Source organism: Erinaceus europaeus, chromosome 15 (assembly GCF_950295315.1).
Source record: "Erinaceus europaeus chromosome 15, mEriEur2.1, whole genome shotgun sequence".
Taxonomy (NCBI): Eukaryota; Metazoa; Chordata; class Mammalia; order Eulipotyphla; family Erinaceidae; genus Erinaceus; species Erinaceus europaeus.
Window position 1 is genome coordinate 19487303 of NC_080176.1, and position 18044 is coordinate 19505346.

The 18044-nt window shown below is 56.8% G+C and overlaps 3 protein-coding genes across 9 annotated transcripts in view; 2 read left to right on the forward strand and 1 right to left on the reverse strand.

Annotated features, from left to right (window-relative positions):
• The window catches only part of SETD1A (SET domain containing 1A, histone lysine methyltransferase), a 30035-nt gene extending 24814 nt beyond the window's left edge, over positions 1-5221 (forward strand). For all 7 annotated transcript variants that reach the window (XM_060173092.1, XM_016191277.2, XM_060173095.1 and 4 more), the window contains 6 exons: positions 979-2010; positions 2312-2484; positions 2560-2670; positions 2769-2888; positions 4173-4310; positions 4412-5221. In XM_060173092.1, the coding sequence (XP_060029075.1) occupies positions 979-2010; positions 2312-2484; positions 2560-2670; positions 2769-2888; positions 4173-4310; positions 4412-4585 (1748 nt within the window). In that variant the 3' untranslated portion in view covers positions 4586-5221. The remainder of the gene's footprint in view (positions 1-978; positions 2011-2311; positions 2485-2559; positions 2671-2768; positions 2889-4172; positions 4311-4411) is intronic.
• Positions 5222-5614: 393 nt separating this feature from the next.
• Positions 5615-10461, forward strand: HSD3B7 (hydroxy-delta-5-steroid dehydrogenase, 3 beta- and steroid delta-isomerase 7). The gene is made up of 7 exons (XM_007530067.3): positions 5615-5739; positions 5998-6153; positions 6346-6501; positions 6699-6807; positions 7140-7239; positions 7328-7490; positions 9641-10461. The coding sequence occupies exons 2-7, from the start codon at positions 6000-6002 to the stop codon at positions 10075-10077; spliced, it is 1119 nt and encodes a 372-aa protein (XP_007530129.2). The 5' UTR covers positions 5615-5739; positions 5998-5999; the 3' UTR covers positions 10078-10461.
• Positions 10462-10974: 513 nt separating this feature from the next.
• STX1B (syntaxin 1B) overlaps positions 10975-18044 on the reverse strand; it is a 31084-nt gene continuing 24014 nt past the window's right edge. The window contains exons 5-10 of the mRNA XM_007530031.3: positions 17781-17854; positions 17358-17466; positions 17105-17178; positions 14371-14508; positions 14160-14270; positions 10975-13946 (exon numbers count right to left, since the gene is read on the reverse strand). Of these exons, the coding sequence (XP_007530093.1) occupies positions 13866-13946; positions 14160-14270; positions 14371-14508; positions 17105-17178; positions 17358-17466; positions 17781-17854 (587 nt within the window). The 3' untranslated portion in view covers positions 10975-13865. The remainder of the gene's footprint in view (positions 13947-14159; positions 14271-14370; positions 14509-17104; positions 17179-17357; positions 17467-17780; positions 17855-18044) is intronic.

The following is an 18044-nucleotide window of genomic DNA, read 5'->3' on the forward strand; positions in this document are numbered from 1 at the left end:
AAGATAGACACCTGCAGACCTGCTTCACCACTTGTGAAGCGACCCCCCTGCAGGTGGGGAGCCGGCGGGCTCGAATCTGGGATCCCTACGCCAGTCCATATGCTACTACTGCCCAGCCCCCGCTCTGTTTTTCTTTTCAAGGTTTGTTTATTAATACAAACCAGGGCATCCGTTGTGGCTTATGCAGTGCAGGGGATGGAACTCAGGACATCATACACCCAAGTTCAGCACTCAGTTCATCTCCAGGGCCACTATGTAAACATTTTACCACAAAGATACAGCTTCCTACATTGTATCTCTTCCACCTCACTAAACAGAGTTTATTCTTTGTAGCTGAAATAATGGATACTTTCACTCAGGCCTGGCTGGTTGTCTCACTATAAAATGCAGCTAGGGAGACCCAAGTGGTATGGCACCTAGTTGAGCACACATGTCACAGTGCACAAGGACCTGGGTTCAAGCCCCTGGTCCCCACCTGCAAGGGGAAAGCTTTGTGAGTGGTGAAGCAGCGCTACAGGTGTCTCTCTGTCTCTTTCCCTATCACCCCCTTCCCTCTTGGCTGCCCCTATCTAACAAATAAAGATAATTAAAAATAAATAAAATGCAGCTGGCAGAAAGCTTGCTCAGTGCACCTGCTTGGTGGTGAGAGTTCTGTGAGGACTGGAGCTCGCCCCTCCCCCTAACTTTTGTCCTATGCCGTCGTTTCCACTGGGTGTAAGCACTGTGAGGGTATCGTGGTATGTCTGTTTCTGGCTCCCAGCAGAAGCAGTTCTCAGTAAATAATCTCGCATGTACAAAAGTCGCTACTCGAAGGACACCCAACTCTGGGTGAGGAAGAGGGGAGACAGGTTGGGTCTGCCAGCCGCTGAGAGTGCCACGGCATTGGGTTGCAGGTTTCTATGTGTGGGGAGACGGTCTCCTGCCCACAGCAAGCCTGGGTCTGCTGACAGACTCCTCTGCCCTGTGCTTCCTTTGCAGGCTTCGTAGAGGAACCCCCTCCCAGCGTTGCCCAGCCTCCTCCAGAACCCCCAGCCGGGCCCCCGGCCCCTGGCCCCCGACCTGATGAGCGCCCCTCCTCTCCCATCCCCCTCCTGCCCCCTCCCAAGAAACGACGGAAAACCGTGTCATTCTCAGCGGTGGAGGAAGCCCCAGCCCCAGAGCCGCCCCCTGCAGCCCCACCGCAGGTCAAGTCCCCTGGGCCTGTCTCCCGCAAAGCCTCACGGGGCCTGGAGCGGACCATTCGGAACCTGCCCCTGGACCATGCGTCTCTGGTCAAGAGCTGGCCTGAGGAGGCATCTCGAGGAGGCCGGGGCCGCTCTGTAGGCCGGGGCCGCTCTGTTGAGGAGGATGAGGCCGAGGCCGGGGCAGACGTGGACTTGGCGGTGCTGGCCAACCTGGCCCTGACGCCGGCCCGGCGCATCCTGCCCGCCCTGCCTGCCGGCGATGACTCCGAGGCCACAGAAACGTCGGATGAGGCCGACCGACCCGGCCCCCTGCTCAGCCACATCCTCCTGGAGCACAACTACGCACTGGCCATCAAACCGCCCCCCTCCATGCCCGCGCCTCGGCCCCTGGAGCCCACCCCCGCGCCCGCAGCCCTCTTCAGCTCCCCCGCGGATGAGGTCCTGGAGGCCCCCGAGGTGGTGGTGGCAGAGGCCGAGGAGCCCAAGCAGCAGCAGCAGCGGCAGGAAGAGGCAGAGGAGGAGGAGGAAGAGGAGGAATCAGAGTCCTCTGAGAGCAGCAGCAGCAGCAGCAGTGACGGGGCCAGGGCCGTCCGCCGCCGCAGCCTCCGCTCCCACACCGGGCGCAGGCGGCCACCCCCACCACCCCCACCTCCCCCCACCTTTGAGCCCCGCAGCGAGTTTGAGCAGATGACCATCCTGTACGACATTTGGAACTCGGGCCTGGACTTGGAGGACATGAGCTACCTGCGGCTCACGTACGAGCAGCTGCTGCAGCAGACAAGCGGGGCCGACTGGCTCAACGACACCCACTGGGTGCACCACACCAATATCCTCAGCCCGCCGGGCCTCTGGGGGGGTTGGGGGGGCTCAGCCAGGCAGCACCCTCTGCAGAGCTCTGCTACTGCTGTCGCTTCTCTCCCTCCCCATCCAGCGTGCTCCGCCTCACTCTGCCTGGTCCCTCCTCCCTGGGCTTCCTCTGCTGAGAGAGGTCATTGTGTCTTTCCGGCCTCCAGCTGCAGTCGGAGCCCTTTTCTCAGTTGGGATTGGGGCTGGACCTGGGGTGGGCAGTAGGGCCCTGGGGTGGTGATGCCCCTGAGGAACCCGGCCTCATCCTTAACGCCCAGCACTCACCAACCTGAGCACTCCCAAGCGCAAGCGGCGGCCACAGGACGGGCCCCGCGAGCACCAGACGGGCTCAGCCCGCAGCGAAGGCTATTACCCCATCAGCAAGAAGGAGAAGGACAGGTACCTGGATGTGTGCCCTGTCTCGGCCCGGACGCTGGAGGGCACGGACACTCAGGTGAGGCCTTGCCCCTCACCCAGCCCTCAGCCTCTGCCCACTCCCCGCATCACACGTCCTCCCGCCCCCCCTCAGGGGACTAACCGTGTGCTATCGGAACGCCGGTCCGAGCAGAGGCGGCTGCTGAGCGCCATCGGCACCTCCGCCGTCATGGACAGCGACCTGCTGAAGCTCAACCAGCTCAAGGTGAGGGGCGGCTCCCAGGGCAGCGGCAGGGGTGCCCGCAAGGCAGGCCGGGTGGGGGCGGTACCCCCTGCAGGTACTACCTGCCTCCTGCTCTCTAGTTTCGGAAAAAGAAGCTTCGATTCGGCCGGAGCCGCATCCATGAGTGGGGCCTGTTTGCCATGGAGCCCATCGCAGCTGATGAGATGGTCATCGAGTACGTGGGTCAGAACATCCGCCAGGTGGGTGCCAGCCCCAGGGCACCCCTAGTGCTCCCTGGCAGGCCTCTACTCTCCAGGTAACGGGGGTGGGGGGTTGGGCCCACAGGCTCTATGTTCCACTGACCCCACCCACCAAGGCAACTGCAAGGGGACAGCAACACTGAGAGCTGAGGACTTCAAATATGCTTTGTTTTATTTTCATGAGGGAGACAGAGAGATACCAGAGCACTGCTCAGCTCTGACTTGTGTTACTGCTGGGAATTGAACCTGGCAGCTCAGAGTCTTGGCCATGAAAGTCTTTTGCAAAACCATTATGCTGTTTCCCCAGCCCACTAAGGTCTGTTTTTTTTTTTTTTTTTTTTGGTTGTTTGTTTTTGTTTTAACCAAAACATTTATCAGCTCTGGTTTATATTGGTGCGGGGGTTTGAACCTAAGACTTCTGAGCCTCAGGCATGAGAGTCTTTTTGCATTATGCTGTCTACCCACACCCAGAACTAATTTCTAAATTGCTAATTTTGCATGACCTGCAAATGACATTATAGATGTCCAGCTGGCCCTTATTAGAAAAAAAAATTCCCCTGCTTTCGATCAAGCCCCATGACTCCCCACCCCAGATGTAGCGAGAGACACCTGCCCTGCCCCCCATCTTTTCCCTTTATTCAACAAGTAGTGACTGGCAGTAGTGAACTAGAGGCCACTGTGGCACCTCTCACTATAAGGACCTTGAGTTCATGGGGGAGACATTGAATGGGTAGCTAGAGGCACGGAGTGGACAAGCCCAGCAGGGCTGGGGTTTGGGGTGGAGACAGAAGCGATGATCATGCCTTCCAGCCGGGATGGGCAGAGCTGCAGGCCTAGATATCTGGGGGCTGAGCCCCAGCAGTTCCTCTGAGGTGGATCTTGGCTGCAAATGGAAGTCAGGGAGGAGTTCCGCCGCCCAGCTGGCAGCTGAGGCCCCAAAAGAGTGAGGTCACCCGAGGGGAGTATGTAGAGGACTGAGCACCCTGTTTCCGGGAAACGAGTTCTCTCCACACAGACCGGTGACCAGCTGCATTCAGTGGGTGCAGGGTAGAGTAGGTCCAGTTGGCCCCACGGCCACCCACCCTGAGCCGGGTAGCCAGGCTGACCAGTGCAGGCTCCCTGGGCTCCCTGTGGGAGAACTCAGTGATGGCCAAAGGGGTAGGGCTAGAGAGCACAGGCTGGTGGAGGCTTCTCCTTCCATCCCTCCATGGGTTGGGGTGGGTTCCAGCCTGGCCCGGTGGGTGGTTGAGTGGACGGTCCCTGACCCTGTTCCCCCCCGCCCAGATGGTGGCCGACATGCGGGAAAAGCGCTACGTGCAGGAGGGCATCGGCAGCAGCTACCTGTTCCGGGTGGACCACGACACCATCATCGACGCCACCAAGTGTGGCAACCTGGCGCGGTTCATCAACCACTGCTGCACGGTGCGGGGGGTGCGCAGGGCAGGGCCGGGGCCTGGCCTCTGTGCTGGGCTGTGGGGGTGGGGGGGGCGGGACCTCAACTCACAGGGCCTCCCCTCCTGCAGCCTAACTGCTACGCCAAGGTGATCACCATCGAGTCCCAGAAGAAGATCGTGATCTACTCCAAGCAGCCCATCGGTGTGGATGAGGAGATCACCTACGACTACAAGTTCCCGCTGGAGGACAACAAGATCCCGTGTCTGTGCGGCACCGAGAGCTGCCGAGGCTCCCTCAACTGAGGCGGCAGGACTGGCGCCCGCGCCCCTATTTATTCCCCCGGTGCCCTGAGCCCCCACCCCCCAGCCTTAGTGGGCTTAGCTGGGTCCAGTGCCCGACAGAGAGGGGACCCAAGCCCAGCAAGGGAACCTCAGTTTCTTGAGGCAACTGCAGCCCCTCTTGTTGCCTCGCCCTACCCTCTCCACCCCCACCCCAATTTTTTTTCTTTGCGGAGAAGAAGCTGTAAATGTTTTGTAGCTGCCAGCAGCTGTTTCCTGTGGAAACCTGGGGTGCCGGCCTGTACAGATCTGTTCTTGGGGGGCTGCACAGCCTCCTTGCTTTGTGTTAATGGGGGCTTCCCCCCATGCCCTGCATAAACCCCTCCCCAGTTTAGGGGTCTCTAGGGGCAGTGGCCATGTTCTCCCCCTGGGGGGGCCCTATGCCCCCAGTCCTGGGGACTCTGTGCCTGGAACCCTGCCTCATCTTCTGTTCCTGCCAGACCCTGTGGGTCAGCCTCCCCGGCATCTGGAAGCCCCGGCTCCTCAGGCCAGGATGTGGGCGGCGGGCCCTTCTTGTTGGGCTGGACTGTACATATGTTAATAGTGCAAACCCAACGCCACATTTTTATAATTGTGATTAAACTTTATTGTACAAAAGTGCTTAGTGTCCGTATCTTTGGGGAAGAGTATGGTGGGATAAGGCTTGGGGTGGTGACGTTGGCTGACATTGGGGGGGAGGGGAGAGGAACCTTGTGACCATAGTGCCAACCTTTACCCTGGCCCCCGACAAGTAGGACAGCCATCCAGAAAGCCCTAAGGCCAGCTGCAGCTGGAGCCAGAGCAGGCCAAAGTTGGCCTCCCTCTCCTCCCAAAACCACAGGACCTTATCTCTGGCCTTAGGAGCCCAGCAGGGGAAGCTGAGGCCTGTAGTGTGAGTGTGAGTGGCCTGCCGCCAGCCCACCCAGCAAGCTCCAGCTCCCCCGAATTTGCGAGAAGCCAGTGCCAGTGGGTGCAGAGTGCCCACCAGAGGTCGCCCTTGGGCAAGGGGGAGGCTGGAGGCTGGGCTGGTTCCTGGAATGGGTCAGGGAGGAGAAGGCGGGGCCAACGGAAGCGGCCAGAAAGCAGGACAGACCCTGCGGTGGCCAGTCCGGTCACACAGGACGGGACAGTGACTGCAGGTAGGCAGAGGGGGTGCCCAGCCCTGGGACACCCTCCTCCTCCTCCCCACCTGCCTGGATCCCTCCACCCTAACTCACAGCCTCCTACCTACTGCCTGAGCTCTCCCCTTTGTCCGCAGCTCATCTCAGCACTGTGGGGGAGGGGGGGTCTGGGTCAGAGGTCAGCCGGGCCACTAGCCGCTCACCAGAGGTCCCCGGCAGGGGGCCGTGTGGCTGATCCCCACTGCAGCCCCACTGAGCCAGGCCTCTCCCTGCCAGGCATGGAGGCCCCGAAGCTGGTGTACCTGGTGACGGGGGGCTGTGGCTTCCTGGGCAGACACCTGGTGCGGATGCTGCTGCAGCACGAGCCCCGCCTGGCAGAGCTCCGGGTCTTTGACCTGCACCTGGAGCCCTGGCTGGAGGAGCTGCAGACAGGTGACAGGGGGGGCGGCGGGGTGGGTGTGGCCGCAGTCGCCTCCGCAGAGTGGAAAAGATGATGCCTGTTGACGGATGCTCCCCAGGCACACGCAGGGAGGAGTGAATCACAGACAGCATGTGGCTCCCGAGGGTGGAGACTGGATACCCCCAACGCCCATCCTCTGACACCGGCTGTCTCCCTCCCTCCAGGACCTGTGCAGGTGACGGCCATCCAGGGTGATGTGACCCAGCCCCATGAAGTGGCGGCGGCGGTGAGTGGAGCCCATGTGGTCATCCACATGGCAGGACTGGTGGACGTATTTGGCAGGGCCAGCCCAGAGGCCATCCACCACATCAACGTGCAGGGTGAGGAACCCCACGTCCTGCCTTGACCTCTGACTCTCTTGACCTCCTGAGGCCACCCCTCCCCATCCCACCCCCCTCCTCAGGCAACCCGCCTTGCTGCTCTTTCCCCTGGGCCTGGGAGGGAGGCCATGTGTCCTCAGTTGGAGCCTTGAGGGGCAGGACAGGTGACACTTCAGCTGGGACACCTGCCTCCCCAGGGACCCACAACATCATCGAGGCCTGTGTGCAGGCTGGCACGCGCTTCCTGGTCTACACGAGCAGCATGGAGGTTGTGGGGCCCAACATCAAGGGCCACGCCTTCTACAGGTGAGCTGAGGCTCTCCCAGTTCTGGGTTATGATGGTTCTGAATGAGAGATTCTATTTGTTTATTAATAATAGCGAGAGCCAGAGCATCGCTTTGGCAGATGTGGTACCCGGGACTGAACTCTGTTGTGCTTAAGAATTCAATGCTTTATCCACTGGGCCACTTCCTGGGCTGCTGATATTATTTTGTAACCAGAGTACTGTTCAGCTCTGGCTTGTGCTGGGAATTCACGTACAAACTCAGAGCCTCAGGCAGGAAAATTTTTGGCAGAGCCACTATGCTACCTCCTGGGCCCTTCCCCCAGGACTTTAAGCGCCTCCATCTCACCGCCAGGGGCAATGAGGACACGCCGTATGAAGCAGTTCACAAGCACCCATACCCTCGCAGCAAGGCCCTTGCTGAAAAGCTGGTCCTGGAAGCCAACGGAAGGGAGGTGAGTCCAGGAAACAGATGCCCTCGGAAGGGCCGCTCCTTTGCCTCATGCCCCAGACGGGGTCAGCACTGCCCATGTCTCCCCCTAGGTCCGTGGGGGGCTGCCTCTGGTGACCTGTGCCCTGCGTCCCACTGGCATCTATGGAGAAGGCCACCAGGTCATGAGAGACTTCTACCGCCAGGGCCTGCGCCTGGGGGGCCGCCTGTTCCGGGCTATCCCATCTTCTGTGGAGCATGGCCGTGTCTATGTGGGTGAGGCCAGAGAGCTGCATCAGGCAGGGCCAGCTGGTTTGGGGGTCACCATGTACCCTGGCTAGAAAAAGATGGTCAGGAGGGAGAGGGGGGTGATTGAGTGGGCCTTGTCTGTCTGAGCCAGAGCGGGGGCCCTAGCAAGCTTGAGAGGTTGACATAAAAACGGAAGTGAGAGGGCCAGGTGATGGTGCACCTGGCTAGGTGAATATGTTACAGTATTCAAGGACCCCGGTTCAAGACCCTGGTCCCTACCTGCAAGAGGTTGAGATGCAATGCTACAGGTGCCTCTCTGTGTCTACTCTCTCTATCTAAAACAAACAAATATATTTTTTAATGGAAGTGAGTTCGGTCAGCAAAATAGCTCACTTGAGTAGTGCACTGCCTTGCCACATGTTCAACCCAGGTTCAAGCTCAGGCCCCACTGCATTGAATGAAGCTTTGGTAGTGTGGCTCCTCTCTCTGTTTCTTTTTCCCAGAGCACTGCTCAGCTCTGACTTATGGTGGTGTGGGGGCTTGATCCTGGGACTTTGGAGTCTCAGGTATGAGAGAATCTCTTTGCATAGCCATTATGCTATCTCCCCCACTCTTTCTATGAATCATTGTTTTAAAAAAATTTTTATATTATTTTTTTCCTTTTGTTGCCCTTGTTGTTTTTCAATGTTGTTGTAGTTATTAATGTTGTCATTGTTGGGTAGGACAGAGAGAAATGAGAGAGGAGGGGAAGACAGAGAGGGGGAGAGAAAGATAAGACAGCTGCAGACCTGCTTCACTGCCTCTGAAGCGACTCCCCTGCAGGTGGGGAGCCGGGGGCTCGAACCAGGATCCATATGCCGGTCCTTGAGCTTTGCACCATGTGCGCTTAACCCGCTATGCTACTGCCCGACCCCCTTTATGAATCATTTTTTACGTGAAATTTTAAAAAATATTTATTTATTCCCTTTTTGTTGCCCTTGTTATTATTGTTGTTGTCTTCATTATTGGATAGGACAGAGAGAAATGGAGAGAGGAAGGGAAGACAGAGGGGGAGAGAAAGACACCTGCAGACCTGCTTCACTGCCTGTGAAGCAACTCCCTTGCAGGTGGGGAGCTGGGGGCTTGAACTGGGATCCTTCCACCAGTCCTTGCACTTTGCGCCACGTGCACTTATCCCACTGTACTACCACCCGACTCCCTCTATGAATCATTTTATGAAGGATTTACAGAGAGAGATGCCAGAGCACTGTTTAGCTTTGACTGTAGTGCTGGGGATTGAACCTGGAACTTCAGAGCCTCAGGTATGAAAGTCTTTTGTAGAACCGTTATGGTGTCTCACTAGCCAACTGTGTGGTCTCTTTCATTCTGTTTCTATCTGTAAAATCAGGGGCTGAGAGGAGTAGTGCAGCAGGTTAAGTGTACATGGAGCAAAGCACAAGGACCGACATAAGGGTCCTGATTCAAGCCCCCAGCTCCCCACCTGCAGGGAGTCGCTTCACAAGCAGTGAAGCAGGTCTGCAGGTGTCTATCTTTCTCTCCCCCTCTGTCTTCCCTTCCACTCTCCATTTCTCTCTGTCCTATCCAACAACGAAGACAACAATAATAATAATAACAACAAGGGCAACAAAAAGGGAATAAATAGGCAATAAAGGGGAAAATAAATAAAATATTTTTTAAAAGTTCAAAAAAATTAGGAGCTGGGTGGTGGCTCATCTGGTTGAGTGCACATGTTACAATGCTCAAGGACCCGATTCAAGTCCCTGGTCCCCACCTACAGGGGGAAAGCTTTGCAAGTGGTGAAGCAATGCTACAGGTGTCTCTCTGTCTCTCTCTCTCTCTCTCCCCCTTCCCTCTTGATTTCTGGCTGTCTCCAATAAATAAATATAATAAAAATAAAAAAACTTTAAAAAATAAAGCAAAATAAAATTAGGGTTATGGACAGTGGCACATCTGGTTGAGATGTGTATGCATGTTATATATACTTTAATGCGAGCAAAAATTCAATTGCAAGGCAAAATTGATTTAGTTAAAAAAAAAAAATGGCCGTGAGTCAGCCAGGCTCACTGGAGAAGAGTCATTTTTACCAAGCTGTGAGTGCGAGCGGGGAGGGGGGGGGGGCGCCCTGGTTACAGGGCATTCAGGGACCTCACCCCCTAACCCCACCCCCACCCCCTCAGGCAACGTGGCCTGGATGCACGTGCTGGTTGCGCAGGAGCTGGAGCGGAGTTCGGCGAGGCTGGGAGGGCAGGTGTACTTCTGCTATGACCAGTCCCCTTACAAGAGCTACGAGGACTTCAACATGGAGATCCTGGGCCCCTGCGGACTGCGGCTGGTGGGCACCCGCCCACTGCTGCCCTATTGGCTGCTGCTGCTGCTGGCGGGGCTCAATGCTCTGCTGCAGTGGCTTCTGCGGCCGCTGCTGCTGTACGCGCCCCTGCTCAACCCCTACACGCTGGCCATGGCCAACACCACCTTCACTGTCAGCACCGACAAGGCCCATCGCCACTTCGGCTATGAGCCCCTCTTCTCGTGGGAGGAGAGCCGGGCCCGCACCATCCGCTGGGTGCAGAGCACGGAGGGCTCGGTGGGCAAGGCCCAGGCAGCTGGGTCCTGAGCCCTGGGATCCTGAGTGTGTTGGGGGCGGAGCCTGTAATCTGGGCTGGTGTTTCTTTCTTTTTTCTGTAACTACAGCACTGCCTTCTGCTGGTGCTGGGGACTGAACCTGGGACTTCAGAGCCTTAGGCATGAAGTTCTTTTGCAGAACCATGATGCTGTCTCCCACACCTGGGAGGTGGCCTTCTGGAACTTGAGGTAGGATCTGGAACTGAACTGGCTGTCCTAGAGCGCCCAAGCTGGGGCTTGATTTCACTGTTCCTAGCTTATACTTTTTCTTTTTGATAGAAGGTGAGAGACAGAGATAGAAAGGAAGAGGCATCGAGGGAAAGAGAGACACCACAGCACTGCCCCACACCACTTATGAAGCTTCCCCCCTTACATGGTAGTAGGGAGCTTGAACCCAGGTCCTCACACATGGAAAAGCATACACTACCCCAGCTAAGCTATCTCCCAGACCCAGCTCCCCACACCAGCATGGATCCTCTAAGGTCTAAAGCACCTTGTGCTGGCTGGGGGTGGGGGGTGGGGGGTGTGGGAAGCTAGCTGGCTCCATCCCCTTCCTGGGCAGGAACTGGAGAACTCAGAGCCCCCTGCCTCCATCTTATCTTAGGCCTGCATTCTATGGTTCCTCTTACCACCTCTGCCCCAACTTGAGGGAGCCAGCACTTTGGACTGCTGTCTTACCCTTTCACAGCAAAAGCTGGAGGGGAAGCTGTCTCCCCACCTCTCCACCCCAACCCACTCTGTGTCAGCCCAAGCCCTTGGATTAAAGCTCCTTCCTCCAACCCTCCGAGCCTGTGTCCCACACCTGCCTGCCACCCACAGCGACCGTCCCTCTCCCGGCGGCGCCTGTCCCCTGCGCACAGGGGACAGAAGGAAGTGAGCACACAGCACACCCGCTGTTGGATTGGTTGCTATTTCTCCCGTCCCATGGGGCCCGGCCCGGAGTGGGGAGGGGGCTCTGGGGACAGGACATGCAGGGCTGGGGCTGGGGGGTAGAAGTCTCCTGTGTTTGATCCATTTGCAACTTGGTCACCAATAGACAGAAATGGGGCTCTGAGGGCTAACAGGAGAGGGGGCCTGGCTCTGGGCCCCCAGTCAGACCCCAGGAGTCCTGTCCCCTCTGGGGCAGAAAGGGAGAGAAAGAGAGCTCTAGAAACCCACGGAGAAACAGAAGGGGCGAGGGGGGCTCATGTCAGCAAACACGGCTACATCACGTGGCACGCCAGCGACACGGAAACACACGCCAACGCACACGGCTGCACAGCGGGCGGGGCAGGGGTGGGGGCAGGGATCTGGGGTCACCCACTGTGGTCCTCTGCAGGGCGGGCTGGGGGCAGCAGGTGAACAGAGCCCACCGGGCACCCGCCTGCAGGCACGTGGGATAGATTCGCAGTGTGCTTTGTGAGAGGTGGGGCTGGTGGGGTGCAGAGTCACCCGGGATGCAGGGGGTGGGACTGGGTGGCCGGAGGTGCGTGGAGGGTGAGAGGCACACACTTGTCCAAGAACATGCAAGAGACACCAGCCCCCCCAAAGTCAACACTCCAGGGGGCGGCAGACGGCAGCCCATGAGCAAACACATCACACCAAGTGGGGGCCTGGCAGGGAGTTGAGGGGTGCAGTAGACCCTTGGGCTCCTCCGAGACCCACGGAGCCAGGCAGTGAGAGGCTGAATACCACTTCAGCCCAGCTGGCTCCACCCTGCTCCTGGTGGCCCCAAGGCCAAGGCCGGGGAGGTTGCTGAAACAGCTGGCTATCAGGGTGTCCTGGCTGGGGCGGCAGGAAGGAAAAAGCTGGGTGGGTGCCGGGACCTGCTCTGACTTCCCATCCTGCAGAAGGGTGTTCTGGGGGCCTACAGGCTGGCTCCCATCCTCAGGACAGCAGCCTAGGTGTTCACACTTGGGCCACACACAGGCAGGGGAGAGATGGTCTGAACTGGGATGGGATGGAGAAGGGTACTGTGTTCTAGAAGGTTGCACTTGCATTGGTGCGCGCGCACACACACACACACATACACACACGCTTCTCATGAAGTGGGGGACTTGGGGAAACAAAGCAGTCCAACTCTGGCCTGCCCTGCACTCAACCAAACCTGTGGATGTGGGGGTCACAGAGTGGGGGCTCCCAAAACTGTCCTCTGCCTATGTCACCCCCCACACACACACCAACACACTTGCCGCAACACTTACAAACACACCCGTGTCTTCACCACAAGGGGATAGTTGGCCTTTACTTCACCTCAGGCTTGGTCTGCCCTCAGCCCTGGCGCCATTTTAGAAAATGTGTCCTGGGATTGAATCCACCCTGAGTGGCCCTCACCTCTTTGGCCACCTTTCTCACAAATAGCCCTTCCACAAGGAGGCGAATGTGTGTGTGTGAGTGTGTGTGTGTGTTCAAGCACTGGCGTGTGTGAGTACATTAAGGTGAAGCACCCTCAGGCAGGCCTTCCCTCTAGCAGAGACACAGAGCAAGCTGAGCCATGGGGCCTGGGGTGCAAGTCTCCCATGGCCTCCAAGGCAGGAAGGTCCTGTTGCACAATGTGTGTGGCCACCAGATACTGCTCAGCAGCTCTGGGAGGGGACAAATAAGTCCAGATAAGCAACCCTGAAGGGGTGAAGTCTTAAAGAGATAAAGGACGTGGTTTAATCCATGGGGTGACACACCACACTCAACACCTCTACACACACACACACACACACACACTTGTCAGTACAGAAATCCAGCTTTCTTGGGCTGAGAAGACAGCATAATGATTCTGCAAAAGACTTTCATGCCTGAGGCTCTCAGGTCACAGGTTCAAGCCCCACACCACCAGAAGCCAGAGCTGAGTAGTGCTCAGGTCTCCTGGTATCCTTCTCTTTGTATCTCTCATTAAAATAAATCAAATACTAAAAAAAGAAACGAAGAAAGAAATTGAGATTTCTGTACCCAGCCAAAACAGGTACATGTCTAAGTGGGCCTGTCAACACTCCAGACCCACCCTACACACACACACACACACACACACACGTTGACTCTCCATTACGTGTGTGTGTGTGTGTGTGTGCGCGTGCGCGGGGGATGTGTGAGTGTATGTATACATGGGTCAAATTAAGTGCTTTATATGTGTGTGATTCTACTCACCTGGGCTGAAAGCCACAGGCTCACACAGGCATATGACACGCTCACGGTGCCTGGACTAAGCCAGGAGGGCTTGCTCTCCATTGCACTGAGGTGTCTGCCTCATCCTATGTGTATCTGTGCTTCAGTCCTCAGGACATGGATGCGAACGTCCACACATGTGAAATGGTGGAGGGGCTGTCCTGTCAGATCCACACAGGGGTGGCAAAAACTCATTCCACCACACAAAGGGCCCATGACTCTGAACACACACACACACAGGAGACAGAGCAGGGCCAGGCAGGCTGCTGTGTCCTCCCTCACCCCAGTCTATATGAGGACCCCAGTGAAGGGGAGGCTCAGACAACACAGGGCTGGGTGCAAACACGCCTGCACACGTGTACACACAGGGGACGGGGGCAGGCCTGGAGCACGTGCCGGCGGCGTGCGTGTTGGTGTGCATGTGAAGACACGCCTGCTGCTATCTACGTGCCGGGCCGGGGTGGGCCATGGCAGAGAGTCCCAGGGACTCCGGGGTCCGACAAGGGGATGGTGCAAAAAGGGGGGCTGCCTGGGTCTGTCTTGGGGGGGGCGAGCCTGGAGCAGGGGATGGAGTGAAAAGGATGGTGGGGGTATTGCTCCCAATGTGGTAGGGGAGGGCTCTGGAGGGATATTGGGGTGGGGGGCCTACAAGCCCAGCGTCCCCCCAATGGATGACGCCAAGACCACCCCCAGCACCACACAGCAAATGATGATCATGATTTTCTTCTGCAGGTGGGAAGAAGGGAGACAGAGAGACACAGAGAGACAGGGAGACAAGGAAAGATTGGGAGAGAGTGGAGGGGGTGGGGAGAAAAAAAGAGGGGAGAGAAAACAGAAAAAGGAAGAAGTCAGAACAGAGAAAAGATCTGTCTCCCAAGAGATTTCACCACTCACCTGGGCCGCGCCAGCCCCGCCCCCGCCAGGCCCCGCCCCGCTTACCCTCCGGGCCTTGCTCTGGTATTTCACTGCTTTCTTCGTGTCGGACACGGCGCGCTCCACGTAGTCCACGGAATGTTCCACGTTGTACTCGATGCGGTCAATCATCTCGCCCTGCGAACGGGCAGCAGAAGGAGGGGTGGGGGCTGGGCCGAGAGAGGGGGGCTGGGGGCCCCCGGGTGGGGCTCCCCCGCGGGGCTGGCAGAGACCATACCTGACTCTCCACCAGCATGGCCATGTCCACAAACATGTCGTGCAGCTCTCGGATGCTGGTTTCCAGTTTGATGATCTCGTTGTGCCTGGTCTCGATCTCATTCAGGGCCTGCTTTGTCATCTGCGAGTCCATTTTGATCTAGAGCAATGGGGGTGAAGGGTGGGGAGGAGAGAGCTGCAGACTGCTCTCCACTCGCCACGGAGGTGGGGACTGAGGCCTAGGTGTCTGGGTTCCATCCTGGCTGTCTTTGCCTAGCTGTAGCCATAGGGACACTTTCATGTCTCTGGGTCTCAGTTTCCCCATTTAACAACCGTGAATAGTGAATAAGGGCACCTCTCTGGGTCGGAGCGTTGAGAAGATGTGTACACTGATAAGGGCATAACCTGGCCCATAGAAAGCCCTAATGCACTGTGTTCAGTGGCCAGACTTGGCAGCCTGGGAAGTGGCACAATGGCTTAAGTGTTGGACTCATGGCACGACGAAGTGCAGAGATCCATCCCTGGGCATCTCATGTGTCAGAGTGATGCTGTTTCTTCTCTCGCCTCCTCCTCTCTCTCAATAATAAATAATAAAATACATATTCAAAAAAATATTCTACTCATATAAATGAAAGAGAGACACCAGAGCACTATTCAGCTCTGGTTTGTGATGATGCTGAGGATTAAACCCGGGGCCTCAGAGTCTCAGGCATATGAATTTTTTTTGCAGAACCATGATGCTGTCTCCCTGACCCAATAAAATAAATTTAAAATTAAAAAAAGAAGAAGCCAAAATCATCTATTGGTTGCTGGGCAGTGGCCCCCCCACCCCCCACCCCCTTATCCCTTTAAGGAATCACTGCTCAGCTCTGACTGAAGTGCTGCTGGGGGTTGAATCTGGAACCTTTGGTATGTCAGGAATGAAAAGTCTTTCTGCCAAACCACATGCTATCTCTCCCTCTCCCTCTCCCTCTCCCTCTCCCTCTCCCTCTCCCTCTCTCTCTCTGCTACTAGGGTTATCACTCTCAGCAGCTATTCTCTTCTCCTTTCTATTTTTGACAGGACAGAGAGGAATTGAGAGGGGATGGGAGACAGAGAGGGGGAGTGGGGACTTGAACCAGGTTCTTGCGCATGGTGATATGTGCACTCAACCCAGTGTGCCACCACCTGCCCCCCTCATATACTTTCGCCCTTTTCTCTAGCAGCACAACTCAGTATTACTCTAGAAACACACACACACAGACCTTCTCACACTCCTTGCCCTCAGGCCTCTCTGATATTGAAAGGATGGTTTTTCATAGTAATCACAGTTGGCTAAAGGGCAGGGGTCAGCTCTGTTCTTCCCACTAAAATGTCTCCTCAGCGCTACACTCCAGGCTTCCCTTGAGTCTCAGCCAGCCTGAACAGAGCTATTGAGGACGCTGGGGTGACAAACGGACTCAAATTGATTTACCAATTTCACAGAGATCTTCCCACAGATACCTATTAAGCAATCACCCGCACTTGTTTTTCATCCTGGTCTAGAACCCCCAGCCTGAGACATATTGCACCAGAGGGAGGAAGGCAAGAATTGGGTAGATCAGGGCAAAAGTCAAAGGTTGGGGAAGGCCCCCCCCTCCCCCGCCACAACACACATGATATGATGAAAGTGGGATACTGTGTGTGTGTGTGTGTGTGTGTGTGTGTGTGTGAGAATCATCAACAAAACTGAAACTGGGCTGAAAAAAAAATAATAATCTAGATCCAGGGAGATAGCCAGTGGTTATGTGTAAGAATTCCAGGATTTAGAAATCCTAGGTTTAATCCCTGGCACCAGCATATGGGCAGAACTGGGGGAAAAAAAAAAGAAAAAAAAATCTTCGTGGAGCTGGTTAGGTGGCTCATCTGACAGGATGGAAACGTCACTGTACTCCAGGACGGGGGTTCAAATCCCCAGATGCCCCATGGGAATGCCTGCTGTGGGGGAGCTTCATAACTGGTGGAGTGGCACTGTAGTGTCACTTTTTCTTTGTTTCTTTTCTCTCTCTCTCTCTACCTCTCACCCTCTATCTAGAGAAAAGAAAAACAAAGCCACCGGGAAGGGTGGAGTTGTGTACACAGTGCACCTCAGCCACAACCCTGGTGGCAATAATAATAATAATTTTCAAAATATAGGTAATGTAGATATTTGGTGAAGCGACCTGTAGAAAGTAGTGTATTTCTGATCCTGAAAAAAAAAAACTGGATTCACAATTTTGGCTCTGGTGGGGCAATGAATAGAGTATTGGACTCACAAGCATGAGGTCCTGAGTTCAAGTCCTGGCATCACGTGTGCTCTGGTTCTCTCGTTTAACTCTCCCTCTCTTGTTCTCATTCTCCTCCCTTGTTTTCTCATAGGTAAATTTCGGGTTAAAAAAAAAATCCTGGCTCTGCTCCTAGCTCAGAGACCTTGGCCGAAGGTTGGGGTGATGAGTGGGGGTGGCGGATATCCTCATGTGTGGATTAAACTGGGGCTCTTTCCGGGGATGTGATGAGGCCTGAATAGTCAGTAAATAGAAAAGTCTGCAGAGTGCTGAGAGCAGTGCCTGGCACTCTACTGTACTGTCGTTTTATTGGGATGCCTTCCTGCTCAACCCCTACGGAATTCCCCAGGTCCGTGCTTCCTGCTGCTTGTTATTCCAGGGTGGATTGGGGGTTTTGGGGGGGGGGGGTTCAGCGAAGCTTGAGAAGCAGAGGCAAAGGCTTGCCCGAAAGACCCCACTCCTGGCGGGGCTCACATCGTCGGTGAAGATGGCCAACTTCCCACTCTCCAGCATGTCTTCCAGCTCTTCGTTGGTCGTGGTCCTGCCGGCTGTGGGAGAAAGGCCACCCTGCTCAGGAACAGGGCAGGACTAGGGTGCTGGGCTGGGGGCGGGGAGCCGGGAGCTGGGGCCCCCTCCCCCCATCTCAAGCCAGGCGCCTCCGTCCACAGAGGAAGGGCCTGGAAGGGGATGTGGGCCGGCTGGGGACGGAAGGGGGGGCGACACGCACTGATCTCCAGCTGTCGCTGGATCCGATCCTTGCAGCGGTCCCGGTACTTGGACTGGGTCGCGTTATACTCGGTCATTACTTCCACGAACTTCCGGGAGAGGGTGGAGTGCTGGGTGGCGGGAGTTGGGGTGGGTGCAAACACATCAGCAAACGGTGGTGAGGATTCGGGAGAACCCCCTCAACTCTCGCCGCGACCCCCACTCCCACCCCCCAAGGACTCCGTGCAGCAGGGCTACTGAGAGCGGGTCCCGCCCTCGGCCGGAATCCAGTGCGACTGGCCTCTAGGCCCCGCCCCTCAGCGATAGCCCCACCCCCTCAGCGATAGCCCCACCCCTAAACAAAAACAGAGCCCCCGGCCCTCAACCGGCCCCGCCCACCTCTGGACGCCCCCTGCGGGCCAGCGTCACGGCCGCAGCCTCCTACCTGGGTCTTGCGGATGCGCAGATCCGCGGAGGAGCGGTTCAGACCCTCTTCCTGTTCGATGCTTTGCTCGATAGCTGCGAGAGAGAAGACGCGGTGGTGGGCGAGAGACCCAGGCGTGAGGTGCTCGGGCCAGACACCCGAGGGAGACCCCAGGCCGGGGGCCCCGGAGGCCCACACAGAATGGGGCAAGGTCTTAGGGAGTCTGGAAGTCAGGGTGGAGGGGGCTATCTGCTCAGGGGGAGGACTGAGTCCCATCGGATGCAA

Excerpts from the sequence above, each read along its gene's own strand:
- HSD3B7 (XM_007530067.3), top strand. The coding sequence starts at position 6,000 with ATGGAGGCCCCGAAGCTGGTGTACCTGGTGACGGGGGGCTGTGGCTTC. Across the intron at positions 6,154-6,345 it reads GCTGGAGGAGCTGCAGACAG|GACCTGTGCAGGTGACGGCC; the intron begins GTGACAGGGGGG and ends CCCTCCCTCCAG. Across the intron at positions 7,240-7,327 it reads TGGAAGCCAACGGAAGGGAG|GTCCGTGGGGGGCTGCCTCT; the intron begins GTGAGTCCAGGA and ends GTCTCCCCCTAG.